This window comes from Schistocerca gregaria, chromosome 3 (genome assembly GCF_023897955.1).
Source record: "Schistocerca gregaria isolate iqSchGreg1 chromosome 3, iqSchGreg1.2, whole genome shotgun sequence".
In the NCBI taxonomy this organism is placed as follows: Eukaryota; Metazoa; Arthropoda; class Insecta; order Orthoptera; family Acrididae; genus Schistocerca; species Schistocerca gregaria.
Window position 1 is genome coordinate 435566013 of NC_064922.1, and position 15609 is coordinate 435581621.

The window sequence follows — 15609 nt, forward strand, 5'->3', positions numbered from 1 at the left end:
GATTTGCTGGAAATGATTAGGATGATGATGAGAGTGTGTATCGATTTAGAAAACAGCTTTGTAAATAAATGAGACTGGAGGTAAATTTTCACAAGCTGTGACATAATCGCGAATTGAACAGTGACCCAACAATAGAATAAATTTCCTTTACTTCACGTCTATGGTCACAATTTTTTTTCATCACACTACCGGTTGCGGGCTATAATAACCATCTTCAGATATACAGCAAAACATCGAAAAACACAAATATACTAGCATATTCTCTACAGTTTAAAACAATAAGATAAACCAAAACAATAAGATATACCAAATGAAAAGTATTACTAACATACATGTGCAACTGTGTGCAATAAGTATGAAGGGGCATACCTGTCCTTATGTACTGGAGCCATAGTGGTATCTCCAAATGCTAAACACAAAATCAGCAGCAGCATCGTTATATATGTGTAACTAATTAATTGTATACACTAGAATCATCTTCGCAGTAGCACTACTATTCAACACAGACTGCGGTACAGCAGCCAAGTGTTTGTGTCGCAGGTTCGTCAGATGTCGCTACAGTAAGCGAACACATATTCTTGAGTGATTAATTGTACAATGTAAAATAAAGAGAACACAATCAGTAAGGTCTCTAATGAGACTGTAAGGTGTAATTTTTTTTCTTTATTGAATTTCAACTCCGCCTCGCAACAGCCTACAGAACAGTTAAAAACATAATGAGGAGATATCAAAACAATAAAAACAGGCGATAAAACGGCGACTGTTTAAAACTGGAACATGACGAAAAGTTGCGAAGTGAAAATATATAACCAAAGGGTCAGTGAAGCTGATTAAAACACATAGTAATCAGAGAGGCACACTTAAAATACACGGCAAAATTCTGGTTTCTGTTAGCAAGAGTTGAAACACACACCTGGCGACAGGATGGTGTCTGTTTGCAACACTTGAAAAGGGGACACACAACACTGAACACTCACGTAAACACTGCACTATGGAGTAGACACGAAAACAAAAAAACGGGGGGAGTCGATGGAGGGAGAGGACATAGAAAAGGGGGGTCAGGATAGATGTGAGGAGGAGTAGGGCAGGTAGTGGAAGGGAAAGTAAAAGGACTTAAGAGGAGAGAATGAAGTCAGAGAGTGAAGGCAGGGGAAAAGCAGGATGGAAGGGGGGAGAGAGAGCACATTGAGAAGGACAAGGAGAGGGAGGGGAGGTGAGGATCAGAGTTCAGAGGAGGGATAAAGAGAGGGAGAGAGGGCGTCATCCAGGACGGGGACTTGACGGAAATCACCTTGGGAAACGAGATAAAGGGTGTAGAGGTGGAGGGTAGGGAGGACACAATGGTGAAGGCGCAGCAGAGGGTGGGAGTTGGAGAGGAGAGGAGCAACCAGGGGATGGGGGGGATCAAGTTGGCAGGAGATGTACAGGACTCACATATGTTCGAGGAAAAGTAGCAGATGGGAGAAAGGAATCAGGTCAAAGAGGATCTGTGTATGGGATGGGAGGTGTACACAGAAGGTGAGGCGAAATGCATGGTGCTCGAGGATCTGGAGGGCCTTATATAATTTGGGGGGTTGGAGGGGGGGCAGATATCCAGGGGGACTGTCATAACAAAGGATGTGACAGATCAAGGATTTGTAGGTGTGGAAGATGGTAAATGGGTGCAACCCCCATATGCAGACAGAGATGAGTTTAAGGAGATGGTGGTTGCTGTGGGCTTTGGACTGGATAGAGCAGAGATGAGGGATCCAGGTGAAGTGATGGTCAATGGTGAGTCCAAGGTAGGTGAGGGTGGGGGAGAGGCAGACAGGACGAGCGCAGATGGTAAGCGAAAATCAAGGAGCTGGAAGGAGCGAGTGGTATGACCTATGATGATTGTCTGGGTCTTGGAAGGATTGATTTTGAGGAATAAATGGTTACACCATGTGGTAAAAGATCAAGGTGATCTTTAAGAAGGCATTGGGACCGTTGAAGGGTAGGAGAGAGGGCAAGAAATGTGGCGTCATTGGCATAGAGTGGGAGTTGGACTGGAGAGGGGGGGGGGGGGGGTTGGGGCATATCTGCTGTGTACAGCAGGTAGAGGAGAAGGGAGGGGACAGAGTCCTGTGGCCCACCCATAGAGGGGTGAAAGATGTGGGAATCAGCATTATAAAGGGTAACGTAGGAGGGACAGTGAGAGATGAAGGAGGCAATCAGACAGATATATTTGATAGGAAGGGCATAGGTCTGGAGTTTAAACAGGAGACCATACTGTCATACAGGATCATAGGCCTTTTCGAGATCTACAGAGACAAAAATGACGGAGTGAGGAGAGTTAAGCTGGAGGGAAAGGAGATGTGCGAGGCGTTGGAGTAGGTCACCAGGACAGAACGAAGGTCGAAAGCTATATTGGGTGTTGGTGAGGAGGTGGTGATTGATATGCCAGGTAAGGATGGATTCCAAGAGCTTGCTTAACACTGAGGTGAGAAATATATAGCGATAGAAAAAGGTATCAAATGGAGGCTTGTTAGGTTTGGGTAACATCAGGTTATGGCAAGTTTCCCACAGGTCGTTGTAGAAGCCAGTGGCAAGGATTACATTGTAGAGGGGAGCCACGACTGCAAGGAAGGAAGGAGGCCAATGTTTGAGATGGCGTTTAGTGTGGAGTATGAGGGTGATGTGTAGTGAAGGGAGTATTAAGGTCTGATGGTAATGTGTTTCTCAAGTACTGAACGCTAGGAGCAAGGGGAGGAGTGGAGGCGTCTATACGTTCGATGGTGTCGGGGAAGAGAGAATAATCAAATTGAGGATCATCTGGAATGAAAAAGTCATCGAACAGGTGGGAAGCAAAGTGGTTGGCCTTACTAAAGTTGTCAGGAAAGGGGCGGTCATCAAGGAGGAGAGGGTACTGCAAGGTAGGGCGGTTCCCACTGAGGCGGTGGAAAGCAGACCAATACTTGGAAGAGTTTATTAGGAGTGTGGCGCTGAGTTGTGTACATGTCTGTCGCTAAGCACGGCATTTCTTCGCAGTAAGCAAGTTGTGGATGTGTCGTTGTAATAGTCGGTGGCGGGTGTGTGTATCCCAGCCAGGAGTGCAGAGGAAGGACTGCCGCATATAATCAGCGCCCTCAGTTAGCGCTACACCAGAACGCCGCATAGGCTAGATGTGATAAGAGGAACATGACTGTTAGAGCGCCTCTCGTACACTGCGGCACGCCGTTCCAAGAAGAGAATGGAAAAAACCCTGTAGCAGTGTGTGACCAAGGCTATCTATTTAATTAAGTGTATTATATAAACAGAGAAGGGACAAGAAAATACTAGAGCTATGCGTATAATGTAAGAAAACGAAGTAAATATGTAAGGAATTCTGTACCAGGTGAAACCATCAGCAAGATACATACCGTAACGATAAACTTATATCAGTTTAGACATTCCATTTTCAAAGTGCTGCGAACAGAAACCTGATTGTTGCCGTGTTTTCTAATTGTGCCTGTCTATTTCCTAAGTGTTTTTAACCAGCATCACTGACCTCTTTGTTTTCTATATTTTCCTCACAACTTTTTCGCTACGTATCAGTTTTAAACAGTCACAGTTTTCTCACCTATTTTCATTGTTATATCTTATTATTATGTTCTTTTAACTTTATCTGCAGAGCAGACTATTAAACTGCTGAAGCTCCCACCCCTCCCCCTCTGGGGGAGGGGGGGAGGGGGTATCGAAATACAATAAAGAAAAAAATCAATTTACACTTTCGATAGTTATTTTGGGGTCAAAAACAGTTCTGAGCTAGCAAATGAAATTAAGGCTATACACACACCAACTAATGCGACATTTGTATCCTTTGATGTAAAGAAACCTCTTCAGTAATGTCCCTGAAAAATAAATTATTGACATTATTAGACTAATCTCCTATCCAGTAACAAGATCAGTAACCAGTACTCCATAGCGTACAGAACTGAATTTATAGAATCTGGTTCAACTTACAGTTTTTTTATCTTCAATGACAAAACATTATCAAAAAGATGGGCTCGGGATGGGTGATAGTCTAGCTGCTACTTTAGCAGATACTTTTGTGAATAATCTAGAATGTAAATTTTTTCCCAAGTTTTCACAGCTAAAAGACAATACGATTGATTATAAACGGCATATTGACGACATTTTATCACTTATAGAAGGCGACACCAGTGAGTTCAATGGATTTGCCCAGGCGACACGACACCAGTGAGGTCAACGGATTTGGCCAAGCAATAGGAATCACGCCCACAAAAATAACTTTCAGTGCTGAAGATGAAAAAGAGAGTTCCATTGACTACCTTCAGATTACTATTAGGAAAGATGTCAACAAACAAGTTTTCGATTTTCAGAAACCTGCTTGTTCAGGTAGTATCATCATGCCAGTTCATGCCATTCGCCCCGATATAAAAAGGCCTTCTTCATCTCCATGATTACCGGCTCCTTCGTCTACATTTGGCCGAAAGCGAAATACGTGAAGAACTCAGTCTACATCTACATCTCCATCTACATGACTACTCTGCAATTCACATTTAAGTGCTTGGCAGAGGGTTCATCGAACCACAATCATACTATCGCTCTACTATTCCACTGCCGAACAGCGCGCTGGAAAAACGAACACCAAACCTCTCTGTTCGAGCTCTGATTTCTCTTATTTTATTTTGATGATCATTCCTACCTATGTAGATTGGTATTTTAAAGCAGATTGTGGTAGCTAACGGATTTTCTGTAAAAGACTTTCCGCGCCCTTACAGTGTGCAAGGTCTGGATGGCGTAGAGTACGGCAACGGAACAATGAGGGTTTCAGGTCGAAGTGTGTCGGGAGTGTTTTTCACGCTCGAGATGTTGCTGTAACATTTTAGGGGTGTTTCCCGTACCACAAATTGGACCAACTTAGTCCAGTTACCAAGACGATGAACGAGGATCAATATCCCCTCCGCAGCGTAGCTCTACGCAAGGTAACCATTAATTGGCTTCATCATGATTAGGAGGACGTGAAGAGACTTGTGAATTCTCTTCGTCTCTGAATTGTGGCTATTCTCAAGGCTAACAGTGTTGTTAAATGATCTCAACGCGACGTCTTCGGGGCTAACAGGCTTATTTGACCTATGCGCATGTCCTGTAGCCGTATTTCTTGCTTTATCTTGTTATTTACAATTCTATGTGCATAAAATCTCATCTCAGCTCCATCAAAATTATTCTCTCTAGTACTACAGGGAGAAGATGTCGTTAGAAGGGTCAGCAGCAATAGGAAGGTCTGGGGATTAACAAACCTTAAAGCATGTTAGTATCATAAAGTAGGGACAGGACTTTGATAGCCGATTCTACATATCGTGTCCTTATGTTATTGCATGTACGGCAGAATGTTCGTGCCAGTAATATTACTGGAGTGATTCCGAAGGATATTAAGTCTGGTAGAGCACTGAGAGCATAGTCAAAAATTAAATCTCGTAATGTATATCAAAAAACTTTTTGGTTTCCTTTACAAATCTGTGTCGACTCTGTTCCGAGTGGAGAACCAATAAAATTAATACGATGTCGAAGAGGAAGTCATTAGAATTGACGAGATAGGTCCGTTGGAGTAACGTGAAAACAGTAACGACCTATTAAAAGAAAGAACACAGCGTTAACCTTATACGATCAACTGATTCAAGATTACCACATGGTCATTTCTTTGAATTTCTCCCCTCGAGATCGCGAGCTCTGTTTCCTAACTACTCTGTCACCTCTCTCTATTAATTCGGAATCAGTTTCCTCGTCTGAGATTTATACATTACCCATTCCCAACTTTGCTAAAAACGTGTAAAAATATCACGGAAACCTCCTCCACAGACGCGAGAAAAGTACAAGGAAAGATAGTCACCGCCTTGGAAGCAGTTCCGAAAACGCTTACACCAATACATCTGCTCCGTGTGTCGTCTTGATTCTATATTTAGTGCTTGACTCAGTGACATAAATCGTATCGTGTCTCCCTTTTGAACATTAGATTTGCTTAACTGTTCCGAATTTCAGTGAGCCAGTATTGAGGCTACATTTCAAGTTTCTATAACTCAGATGGAAATTAAAAGCTCTTACCTTCTACAAACATCCAGAAGAAGTTAGTCATCTGAAAATAGTAGAAAAGTAGCACCAGGACGACGCATACAGAGCTACTCACTTTCTCTGATACCTGTAAAAAAAATAACAATGTGTAAGTAATCATAAAGAGCGGTAATCCTTGCTACATAAACATACATAAATCAGATAAAGCGCAGTATCCTTATATTGCCCGTTCAGCTAGCCGCGCTGCTGCTCCTGCAGAGGCAACTGCATTGAACGCTGCCAAGATGCCGTATAGAAGATATCGTCGCCGTTCCAAATACACAGTTTATAAAACAATCGAAAACATCGAGTTTGCTACAACAGCTGGAGACAAGAAGAATCGTATACCAAACAAGTCTATCGCTGCTCAAGCCTTGCTAGAGTCCAAGCGGCGGATTAGTGTCGAGGTGCGGTGCGCCGGTCAGCCGGTGGATGGATTTTAAGGTGGTTTTCCATATGCCTCGGCGAATGCAGTCTGGTTCCCCTTATTCCGCCTCCATTACACTATGTCGGTGATTGCTGTGCAAACACTGTCACCACGTAAGATTCCACAATCATTACTCTACCAAGCAAATACACTCCTGGAAATGGAAAAAAGAACACATTGACACCGGTGTGTCAGACCCACCATACTTGCTCCGGACACTGCGAGAGGGTTGTGCAAGCAATGATCACACGCACGGCACAGCGGACACACCAGGAACCGCGGTGTTGGCCGTCTAATGGCGCTAGCTGTGAAGCATTTGTGCACCGCCGCCGTCAGTGTCAGCCAGTTTGCCGTGGCATACGGAGCTCCATCGCAGTCTTTAACACTGGTAGCATGCCGCGACAGCATGGACGTGAACCGTATGTGCAGTTGACGGACTTTGAGCGAGGGCGTATAGTGGGCATGCGGGAGGCCGGGTGGACGTACCGCCGAATTGCTCAACACGTGGGGCGTGAGGTCTCCACAGTACATCGATGTTGTCGCCAGCGGTCGGCGGAAGGTGCACGTGCCCGTCGACCTGGAACCGGACCGCAGCGACGCATGGATGCACGCCAAGACCGTAGGATCCTACGCAGTGCCGTAGGGGACCGCACCGCCCCTTCCCTGCAAATTAGGGACACTGTTGCTCCTGGGGTATCGGCGAGGACCATTCGCAACCGTCTCCATGAAGCTGGGCTACGGTCCCGCACACCGTTACGCCGTCTTCCGCTCACGCCCCAACATCGTGCAGCCCGCCTCCAGTGGTGTCGCGACAGGCGTGAATGGAGGGACGAATGGAGACGTGTCGTCTTCAGCGATGAGAGTCGCTTCTGCCTTGGTGCCAGTGATGGTCGTATGCGTATTTGGCGCCGTGCAGGTGAGCGCCACAATCAGGACTGCATATGACCGGGGCACACAGGGCCAACACCCGGCATCATGGTGTGGGGAGCGATCTCTTACACTGGCCGTACACCTCTGGTGATCGTCGAGGGGACACTGAATAGTGCACGGTACATCCAAACCGTCATCGAACCCATCGTTCTACCATTCCTAGACCGGCATGGGAACTTGCTATTCCAACAGGACAATGCACGTCCGCATGTATCCCGTGCCACCCAACATGCTCTAGAAAGTGTAAGTCAACTACCCTGGCCAGCAAGATCTCCGGATCTGTCCCCCATTGAGCATATTTGGGACTGGATGAAGCGTCGTCTCACGCGGTCTGCACGTCCAGCATGAACGCTGGTCCAACTGAGGCGCCAGGTGGAAATGGCATGGCAAGCCGTTCCAAAGGACTACATCCAGCATCCCTACGATCGTCTCCATGGGAGAATAGCAGCCTGCATTGCTGCGAAAGGTGGATATACACTGTACTAGTGCCGACATTGTGCATGCTCTGTTGCCTGTGTCTATGTGCCTGTGGTTCTGTCAGTGTGATCATGTGATGTATCTGACCCCAGGAATGTGTCAATAAAGTTTCCCCTTCCTGGGACAATGAATTCACGGTGTTCTTATTTCAATTTCCAGGAGTGTATTTTGGGCTACACTCGACTGGTATGAGAGGTTCCCAGGGAGAGGGGAGGGGGTCCACGGGGACCGAACCGGACAATAACTCTGGGTTCGGTGTGGGCGGAGGTGAGGTGGGTGGACTGCTGTAGCCTGTTGTGGCGTTGTGGAAACACTGAGGGGTTCCGGGTTTAATACACAACTTCATACAGTCTTTATACACTACTGCCCATTAATGCAAATGATAAACGGGTATTCATTCGACAAATGTATTATACTAGAACTGACATGTGATTACATTTTCTCGCAATTTGGTTGCATAGATCCCGTGAAATCAGTACCCAGAGAAACCACCTCTGGCCGTAATAACGTCCTTGATACGCCTGGGCATTGAGTCAAACAGAGCTTGGATGGCTTGTACAGATACAGCTGCCCATGCAGCTTCAATACGATACCACAGTTCATCAAGAGTATTGTGACGAGCCAGTTGCTCGGCCAGCATTGAACAGACGTTTTCAATTGGTGAGAGACCTGGAGAATGTGCTAGCCAGGGCAGCAGTAGAACATTTTCTGTATCTACAAAGGCCCATACAGGACCTGCAACATGCGGTCGTGCATTATCCTGCTGAAATGAAGGGTTTCGCAGGGATCGTGTAGTATCACATCTGAAATGTAACGTCCTGTATTCAAAGCGCCATCAATGCGAACACAAGGTGACCGAGACGTGTAAGCAATGGCACCCCATAGCATCACGTCGGGTGATACGGCAGTATGGCGATGACGAATACACGCTTCCGACGAGCATTCACCGCGATGTCGCCGGCCTGTGTGGCCGAGCGGTTGTAGGCGCTTCAGTCTGGAACCGCGTGACCGCTACGGTCGCAGGTTCGAATCCTGCCTCGGGCATGGATGTGTGTGATGTCCTTAGGTTAGTTAGGTTTAATTAGTTTTAAGTTCTAGGGGACTGATTACCTCAGCTGTTAAGTCCCATGGTGCTCAGAGCCATTTTTTTTTTTCACCGCGATGTCGCCAAACACGGATGCGACCATCATGATGCTGTAAACAGAACCTGGATTCATCCTAAAAAATGACGTTTTGCCATTCGGTCACCCAGGTTCGTCGTTGCGTACACCATCGCAGGCGCTCCTGTCTGTGATGCAGCGTCGAGTGTAACCGCAGCCATGGTCGCCGAGCTGATAATCCATGGTGCTGCAAACGTCGTCGAACTGTTCGTGCAGACAGATGGTTGTTGTCTTGCAAACGACATCTTCTGTTGACTCAGGAATCGAGACGTGGCTGCACGATCCGTTACAGCTATGCGGATCAGATGCCTGTCATCTCGAGTGCTAGTGATACGAGGCCGTTGGGATCCAGCACGGCTTTCCGTGCTACCCTCCTGAACGCACCGATTCTATATTCTGCTAACAGTCATTGGATCTCGACCAACACGAGCAGCAATCTCGCGATACGGTAAACCGCAATCGCGATAGGTTACAATTCGACCTTTATCAACGTCGGAAAGGTGATGGTACACATTTCTCCTTTTTACAACAACGTTCCACCAGGCAACGCCGGTCAACTGCTGTTTGTGTATGAGAATTCGGTTGGAACCTTTTCTCATGTCAGCACGTTGTAGATGTCGCCGCCGGCGCCATCCTTGTGCGAATCCTCTGAAACGCTAATCAATTGCATATCACAGCACCTTCTTTCTGGCGTTTAAATTTCGCGTCTGTAGCACGTCATCATTGTGGTGTAGCAATTTTAATGGCCTGTAGTGTATTTGTTGATTCTTTGTTACTCTAATTAAATAAATACGACATCTCTTTTGTTTTTAAATCATCCAATTTTTCTGGTGATTACTTTTGTGTGCATACGATTAGCAGGAAGTTTAACTATTTAAAACACTAATATACACTTCAGCAGAGATTACTCTGTCATAAATATTGATAAGATTAGTTAATAGGCCCAATATCTACATCTACATACAAACTGCGCAAGCCACGGTATGGTGTGCGGCGGAGGGTACTCCCTACCGCGCTAGTTATTTCCTTTCCTGTTCCACTCCCAGAAAAGAACGAGGGAAAAAGGAATGTCTATATGCCTCCATATCAGCCCCAATTTCTCGTATCGTATCTTCGTGGTCCTTACACGCAATATATGTTGGAGGCCACAGAATCGTTCTGCAGTCAGCTTCAATTGCCCGTTTTCTGTATTTTCTCAATAGTGCTCCTCAAGACGAACGACACCTTCCTTCCAGGGATTTAGATCTGAGTTCCCGAGGCACCTCCCTAACACTTGCGTGTTGTTCATACCTACAGGTAACAAATCTAGCAGCCTGTCTCTCACCTGCTTCGATTTCTTCCTTTAATCTGAGATGGTGCGGATCACAAACACTCTAGTAGTACTCAAGGACAGGTCGAAGCCCAGAAATTTTCTCTGTCATCTTTTGTCCTCCTACGGTCACTCATAAACGGCACATAGAACCGCAGATTTCCGCCTACGCTGTCCGCCAAACGATTTATGCACATAGTAAATAAAAGCGCTCGTATCACTCTTATCTGGGTCACTGCTGTCGATAACTTGTCTCTGATTAACATCCGCCGTCGAGCACAACATACTGGGATTCAACGCTGAAGAAATTTTCAAGCCACTGACATATGTGGGAACCTATTCTGTAAGCTTGTACGTTCGTTAACACTCTCCAATGGAGTATCGTGTCATATTCTTTCCAAAAATATAGAAATATTGAATCTGCTTATTACCCTTCATCCATAGTTCGGAGTATATCATGTGAGTTAAAGACCAGCTAAGTTTTCCATGAACGATGCTTTCAAAACCGTGTTGATTCGTGGACATAAGCTTTTCAGTCTCAAGGAAAATTATTATGTTCGAATTGAGAATACGTTCTAGACTATTGCAAGAAACCGATGTTAAGGATGTTGGTCTGTATTATTGCAGGTTCATTATTTTACTCTTCTTTTATAGGGGAGTCACTTATGCTTTTTTTCAATCACTCGAGACTTTGCGATGGGAGAGAGATTCTTGATAGGGTCAAGCTACGTAAGGGGCCAATGCTGTAGCAAACTGTTCGTGAAACCGAATTGGGATTTCATCAGGACCCATCGACTTATTTTTTTAAAAATCTTTTAGCTTTTTCTCTACGACAGGGAAGTCTTTTACTATGCCGTCCATACGGAACTCTGTGCGTTGTCAAGTGACGGTATGTTTGCACGATTCTCTTAAAAGCTTCTTAAAAGCTGAGTTTATAGCTTCTTCTTTTGTTTTGCTGTCTTTAACTGTCACAACAGACAGGTCAACGAGTGACTGGACGGAAGCCTTAGACCCTCTTAGCGACTCTGCATATGACAAGCATATGCTCGTGTTCTCAGTCAGAGCCTTTGCTACCGTATGACGGTGGCTCTGTAGTTGTTTCATGCTTCGCGATATCTTTTCACATACGCAGGATTATTTACTATCTTCTGCCTGTCGTTCCTTTGTGCCTTCTCTTTTGAACCGAGAGAGCAACAGCCTTTGCTTCCTCAGCGTTATCTAAATTTCGTTGCTAAGCCACGTTGGTCTTTTCCGTCCTTATTCCACTTTCTAATCGCATACTTGCCCAGATCACGATTTACAGTCTGTTTAAATTTTGCCCGTAATTCCTCCATATCCATCATATTGGAATTAAACAATTGCAGTTCATTGTCTACACAGATCCTAAGATAGCGTTTTTAACGCATAATTAGTAAACGTTATAAAAATTGTGCAATTGCGAAAGTGGAAAAAGAGTTAATTTTAATAACAGACGTTGCAACTGACGCCTGAGTGGACTGATGCTGTCCACTCGGATGTGCAGGATGGTACGAGGCCTGTTACAAAAATTCCAGAACATTTGGAATCTAGCGCCATTCTTGTGTTGGAGCGAAATACGGTTGGCATCCTTGCACACATGTCTGCTGTTATTTTTCAGTGCTGCACTGAGTGGAACGTTTTGTCGCGCAGTTTGCGAATTTAGAGATCGCAGAGTTGCAACAGGAACGCGTCCACATTAAATATTGCGCGAAACTCCAGAAAACCTCTATAGATGCTCACAAAATAACGAAGGGGGCCTACCGTTAAGCTATACTTTTGTGTTACGACTGTTTCTCGCGGTTTAAAAAAGGCCAAGTTTGTGCGTCAGGCCAGGTCAAATATCAAAGCCACGGTGTTACGACGACTGCGAGAAAATGTGAGAAGTGTGGCGAAACAAGTTATGGCTGTTGCATCTCGATAACGCAACCACATATTCATCTTTGTTGGTGTGTTACTATTGCACAAAAAACTAAATCACTGTGCTGCATTAACCTTCGTACTCTCCAGGCCTGGCCGCTGCGGACTTTGTAAATAATAAAAAGATGCAAACGCCGCTGAAAGGACGAACATTTGTAACGTTAGACGAGATAAAGGAAAATTCGCAAACAGCTTTTCGACGATCCAGCAAGAGGCGTACCAGGACTGCTTCCGGAAGTGGAAACAGCGTTGGGAGCGGTTTATCAATTGTGGAGGGGAGTATTCCGGAGGAGACCATGCACGATGAGTAAAAGGTAAGAATGAAAAAATTTGGAGGAGAAAGTTCCGAAATTTTTTGACAAGACCTCGTACAGACGTGTCAGGTACTTTGGATCAGGGATTTGGCTTCCGCAAAAGACAGGTATCCACGAACCATGCGACAACGTTCGCAAGACCGTGAATTGTCGGCATAGACCCCCTGTCTCGGTTTCCCTTGATAGGGAAACAGGGAGAGACGCATAACGACCGTACTGTATACAAGAATACAAGACAGAGGAGTAGCACCAATTCACCTTTTCAGGCGAGTCTCGGTTCCGCGTACAGCATCGCGGTGGACTGTTTTGCGGTAACGAACGTTTCCCTTTTGATTCGTCATGGTCATAGGCGCCGAGATGATTGCGTAATGATTTGAAGATCTACTGGGTACACAGTGTCATTAACTCTTGTTCGCATAGCCGCTAGTTTTAAAAGCAAGCGTAACATTTCTTGCGTGAAAAGGGAAATGACTGTGCCCTATTTTCGGGGTTTCCGTGACTATCTTTCACCTCGATGACGCAGAAGCAGATCTTTCCTTCAATACCAGATCTACCACCCATTTAAAACATCTGGTCATGGATTTCCGTGAGTCTGGCATACCACCACTCATCATCCACTACGACTGATCCACTCTGGAATACTAGTGAAGCAACGTGGAATGACTCACCGATACCCGACATCCAGTTTTACTCGATACCCAGCCAAGTCAGAGCCGTTGTTGCTGTCAGGGATGAAATAAATTTCGCTCCCTTTATACCCACAACAAGTTACTGACAGGAAAAATACAAAGATGAATTGAAAAGAGAGTTGATGATCTGTTAGACGACGAAAAGTTTTGCTCTAGGAATGGTAAAAGCTCTAGAGAGGCCGTGTTGATGTTGCGCTTGATAATGGAAGCAGGACTGAAGAATCTAGACTCTCCCATACGACTTGTCGACCAACAATATGCGTTCTACAATTGCTGCTGGATGATAGAGTAACATAAAATATGTACAGAAGCCAAGAGGGAAATATAGGGTTGAAGAACTAAGTGCTCTGAGTAAAGAGGAGCTAAGACAGATACGTAGTCTTTCGACCCTAGTATTTTATCTATTCATCGGAAATAAAAGATAAGTTCTAGAGAGGGACTAAAATTCAAAGTTAAAGGATATAAATGATAACATTTGCTTATAACTGCTGTCCTTAGTAGAAGTGAAGAAGAATTACACGATGTCGAATGCAATGAGCAACGACTAAATAATATGGTTTGAGAGCGAACAGGCAAATGATTGAAGTAATGAAAAGTAACAGAAATGAGAATGTCGAGAAAGTTAACATAAATATGTGAACATGGACGAAGACAACCCATGACGGACGAAGCAAGGAGTACTTAAAAACCAGTTTACCACAACTAAGAGGGCATTCCTGGCCAAAAGAAGGGTAGTGTCATCAAACTAGGGCCATAATTCCAGGAATACGTAAATTTCTGAGAATGTACGTTAGGAGCACAGTGGTATAACAGGTACAGAGAAAAATCGAATCGTTGAAGTACGGTGCCTCAGAAGAATTTTGTAAACTTATTGGGCTGATACGATAAGGAATGGGAAGCTTCCGAGCAGAACGGGCGAAAAAAAGCAGCCTATCGGAAACGCTGACAAAAATGGTTCAAATGGCTCCGAGCACTATGGGACTCAACTTCTGAGGTCATTTGTCCCCTAGAACTTAGAACTACTTAAACCTAACTAACCTAAGGACATCACACACATCCATGCCCGAGGCAGGATTCGAACCTGCAACCGTAGCGGTCTCGTTGTTCCAGACTGCAGCGCATAGAACCGCTCAGCCACTGTGGCCGGCAAACGCTGAAAACAAGAAGCGACAGGATGATAAGACATTCCTGCAGACATCAGGTAATAACCTCCATGGTACTAGAGGGAGCTGTAGAGGATAAAAACTGTAGACGAAGACAGAGACAGAAAAAAAGCAACGAATAATCGAGGACGTAATTTGCAAATGCTACTCTGAGACAAAGAAGGTGGCACAGAAGAAGAACTCGTGGCAGGCGGCATCAAACCAGAGTACTGAAAACAATTAATCTGCAAAATTCATCTTGTATGCCTCCTACTACACTCTGTGTGGTGACACCGCCAGACACCCCACTTGCTAGGTGGTTGCCTTTAAATCGGTCGCGGTCCGGTAGTATACGTCGGACCCGCGTGTCGCCACTATCAGTGATTGCAGACCGAGCGCCGCCACATGGCAGGTCTAGAGAGACTTTCTAGCATTCGCCCCAGTTGTACAGCCGACTTTGCTAGCGATGGTTCACTGACAAATTACGCTCCCATTTGCCGAGACGATAGTTAGCATAGCCTTCAGCTACGTTATTTGCTACGACATAGCAAGGCGCCATGATCAGTTTCTATTGATGTTGTAAATTATGTACCGTCAAGAGCGACGTTCGTCATTAATGGATTAAAGTTAAGTATTCCACCAGCTACGTCAGTTTTTCTCAATTCTAATTCCCTTGTCATGTTCCAGACCTCACGCCAGCTTGCGTGAGCTAAAACGCGTGCATTTCGGCCTCCTTTAGTAACCATGGTTGGCTCTCCTGCCAACCACAACACTCTGTATTCAAAATATGTAGTGTTTCCTTATATGCTAAGTTTTCTGGTGTTGCAATACATATCTATATTTATCAGTAGTGAGAACCATACTCTGGAACAAATAGCACGCTCTTACCTCTACAATACCAGTCAGAATCCACCAGAAGTCGGTGAGGATATACGCCCACATGAGATTCATGTGGATGGCATTTCGGAGGCATCGCAACTCTCTGAAACAAAATAGGTGGCATAAAATAGTGTTTAATATTTTGTACTAAAACACACAAACAATGCCTAAAAGTCGCTAAAAAGGTGACATTATGGACTAACTATTAGAAAGAAATATCGTTAAATAATATGAGCCCTCGTATCCAGGCAGGCTGACTGCACGGATGTTGCTGA

The 15609-nt window shown here is 45.0% G+C and overlaps 1 protein-coding gene across 1 annotated transcript in view; it reads right to left on the reverse strand.

Annotated features, from left to right (window-relative positions):
- Positions 1–15609, reverse strand: part of LOC126354276 (diuretic hormone receptor-like) — a 553188-nt gene that overhangs the window by 101106 nt on the left and 436473 nt on the right. Inside the window, exons 5-6 of the mRNA XM_050003816.1 lie at positions 15344–15437; positions 6067–6160 (exon numbers count right to left, since the gene is read on the reverse strand). Of these exons, the coding sequence (XP_049859773.1) occupies positions 6067–6160; positions 15344–15437 (188 nt within the window). The remainder of the gene's footprint in view (positions 1–6066; positions 6161–15343; positions 15438–15609) is intronic.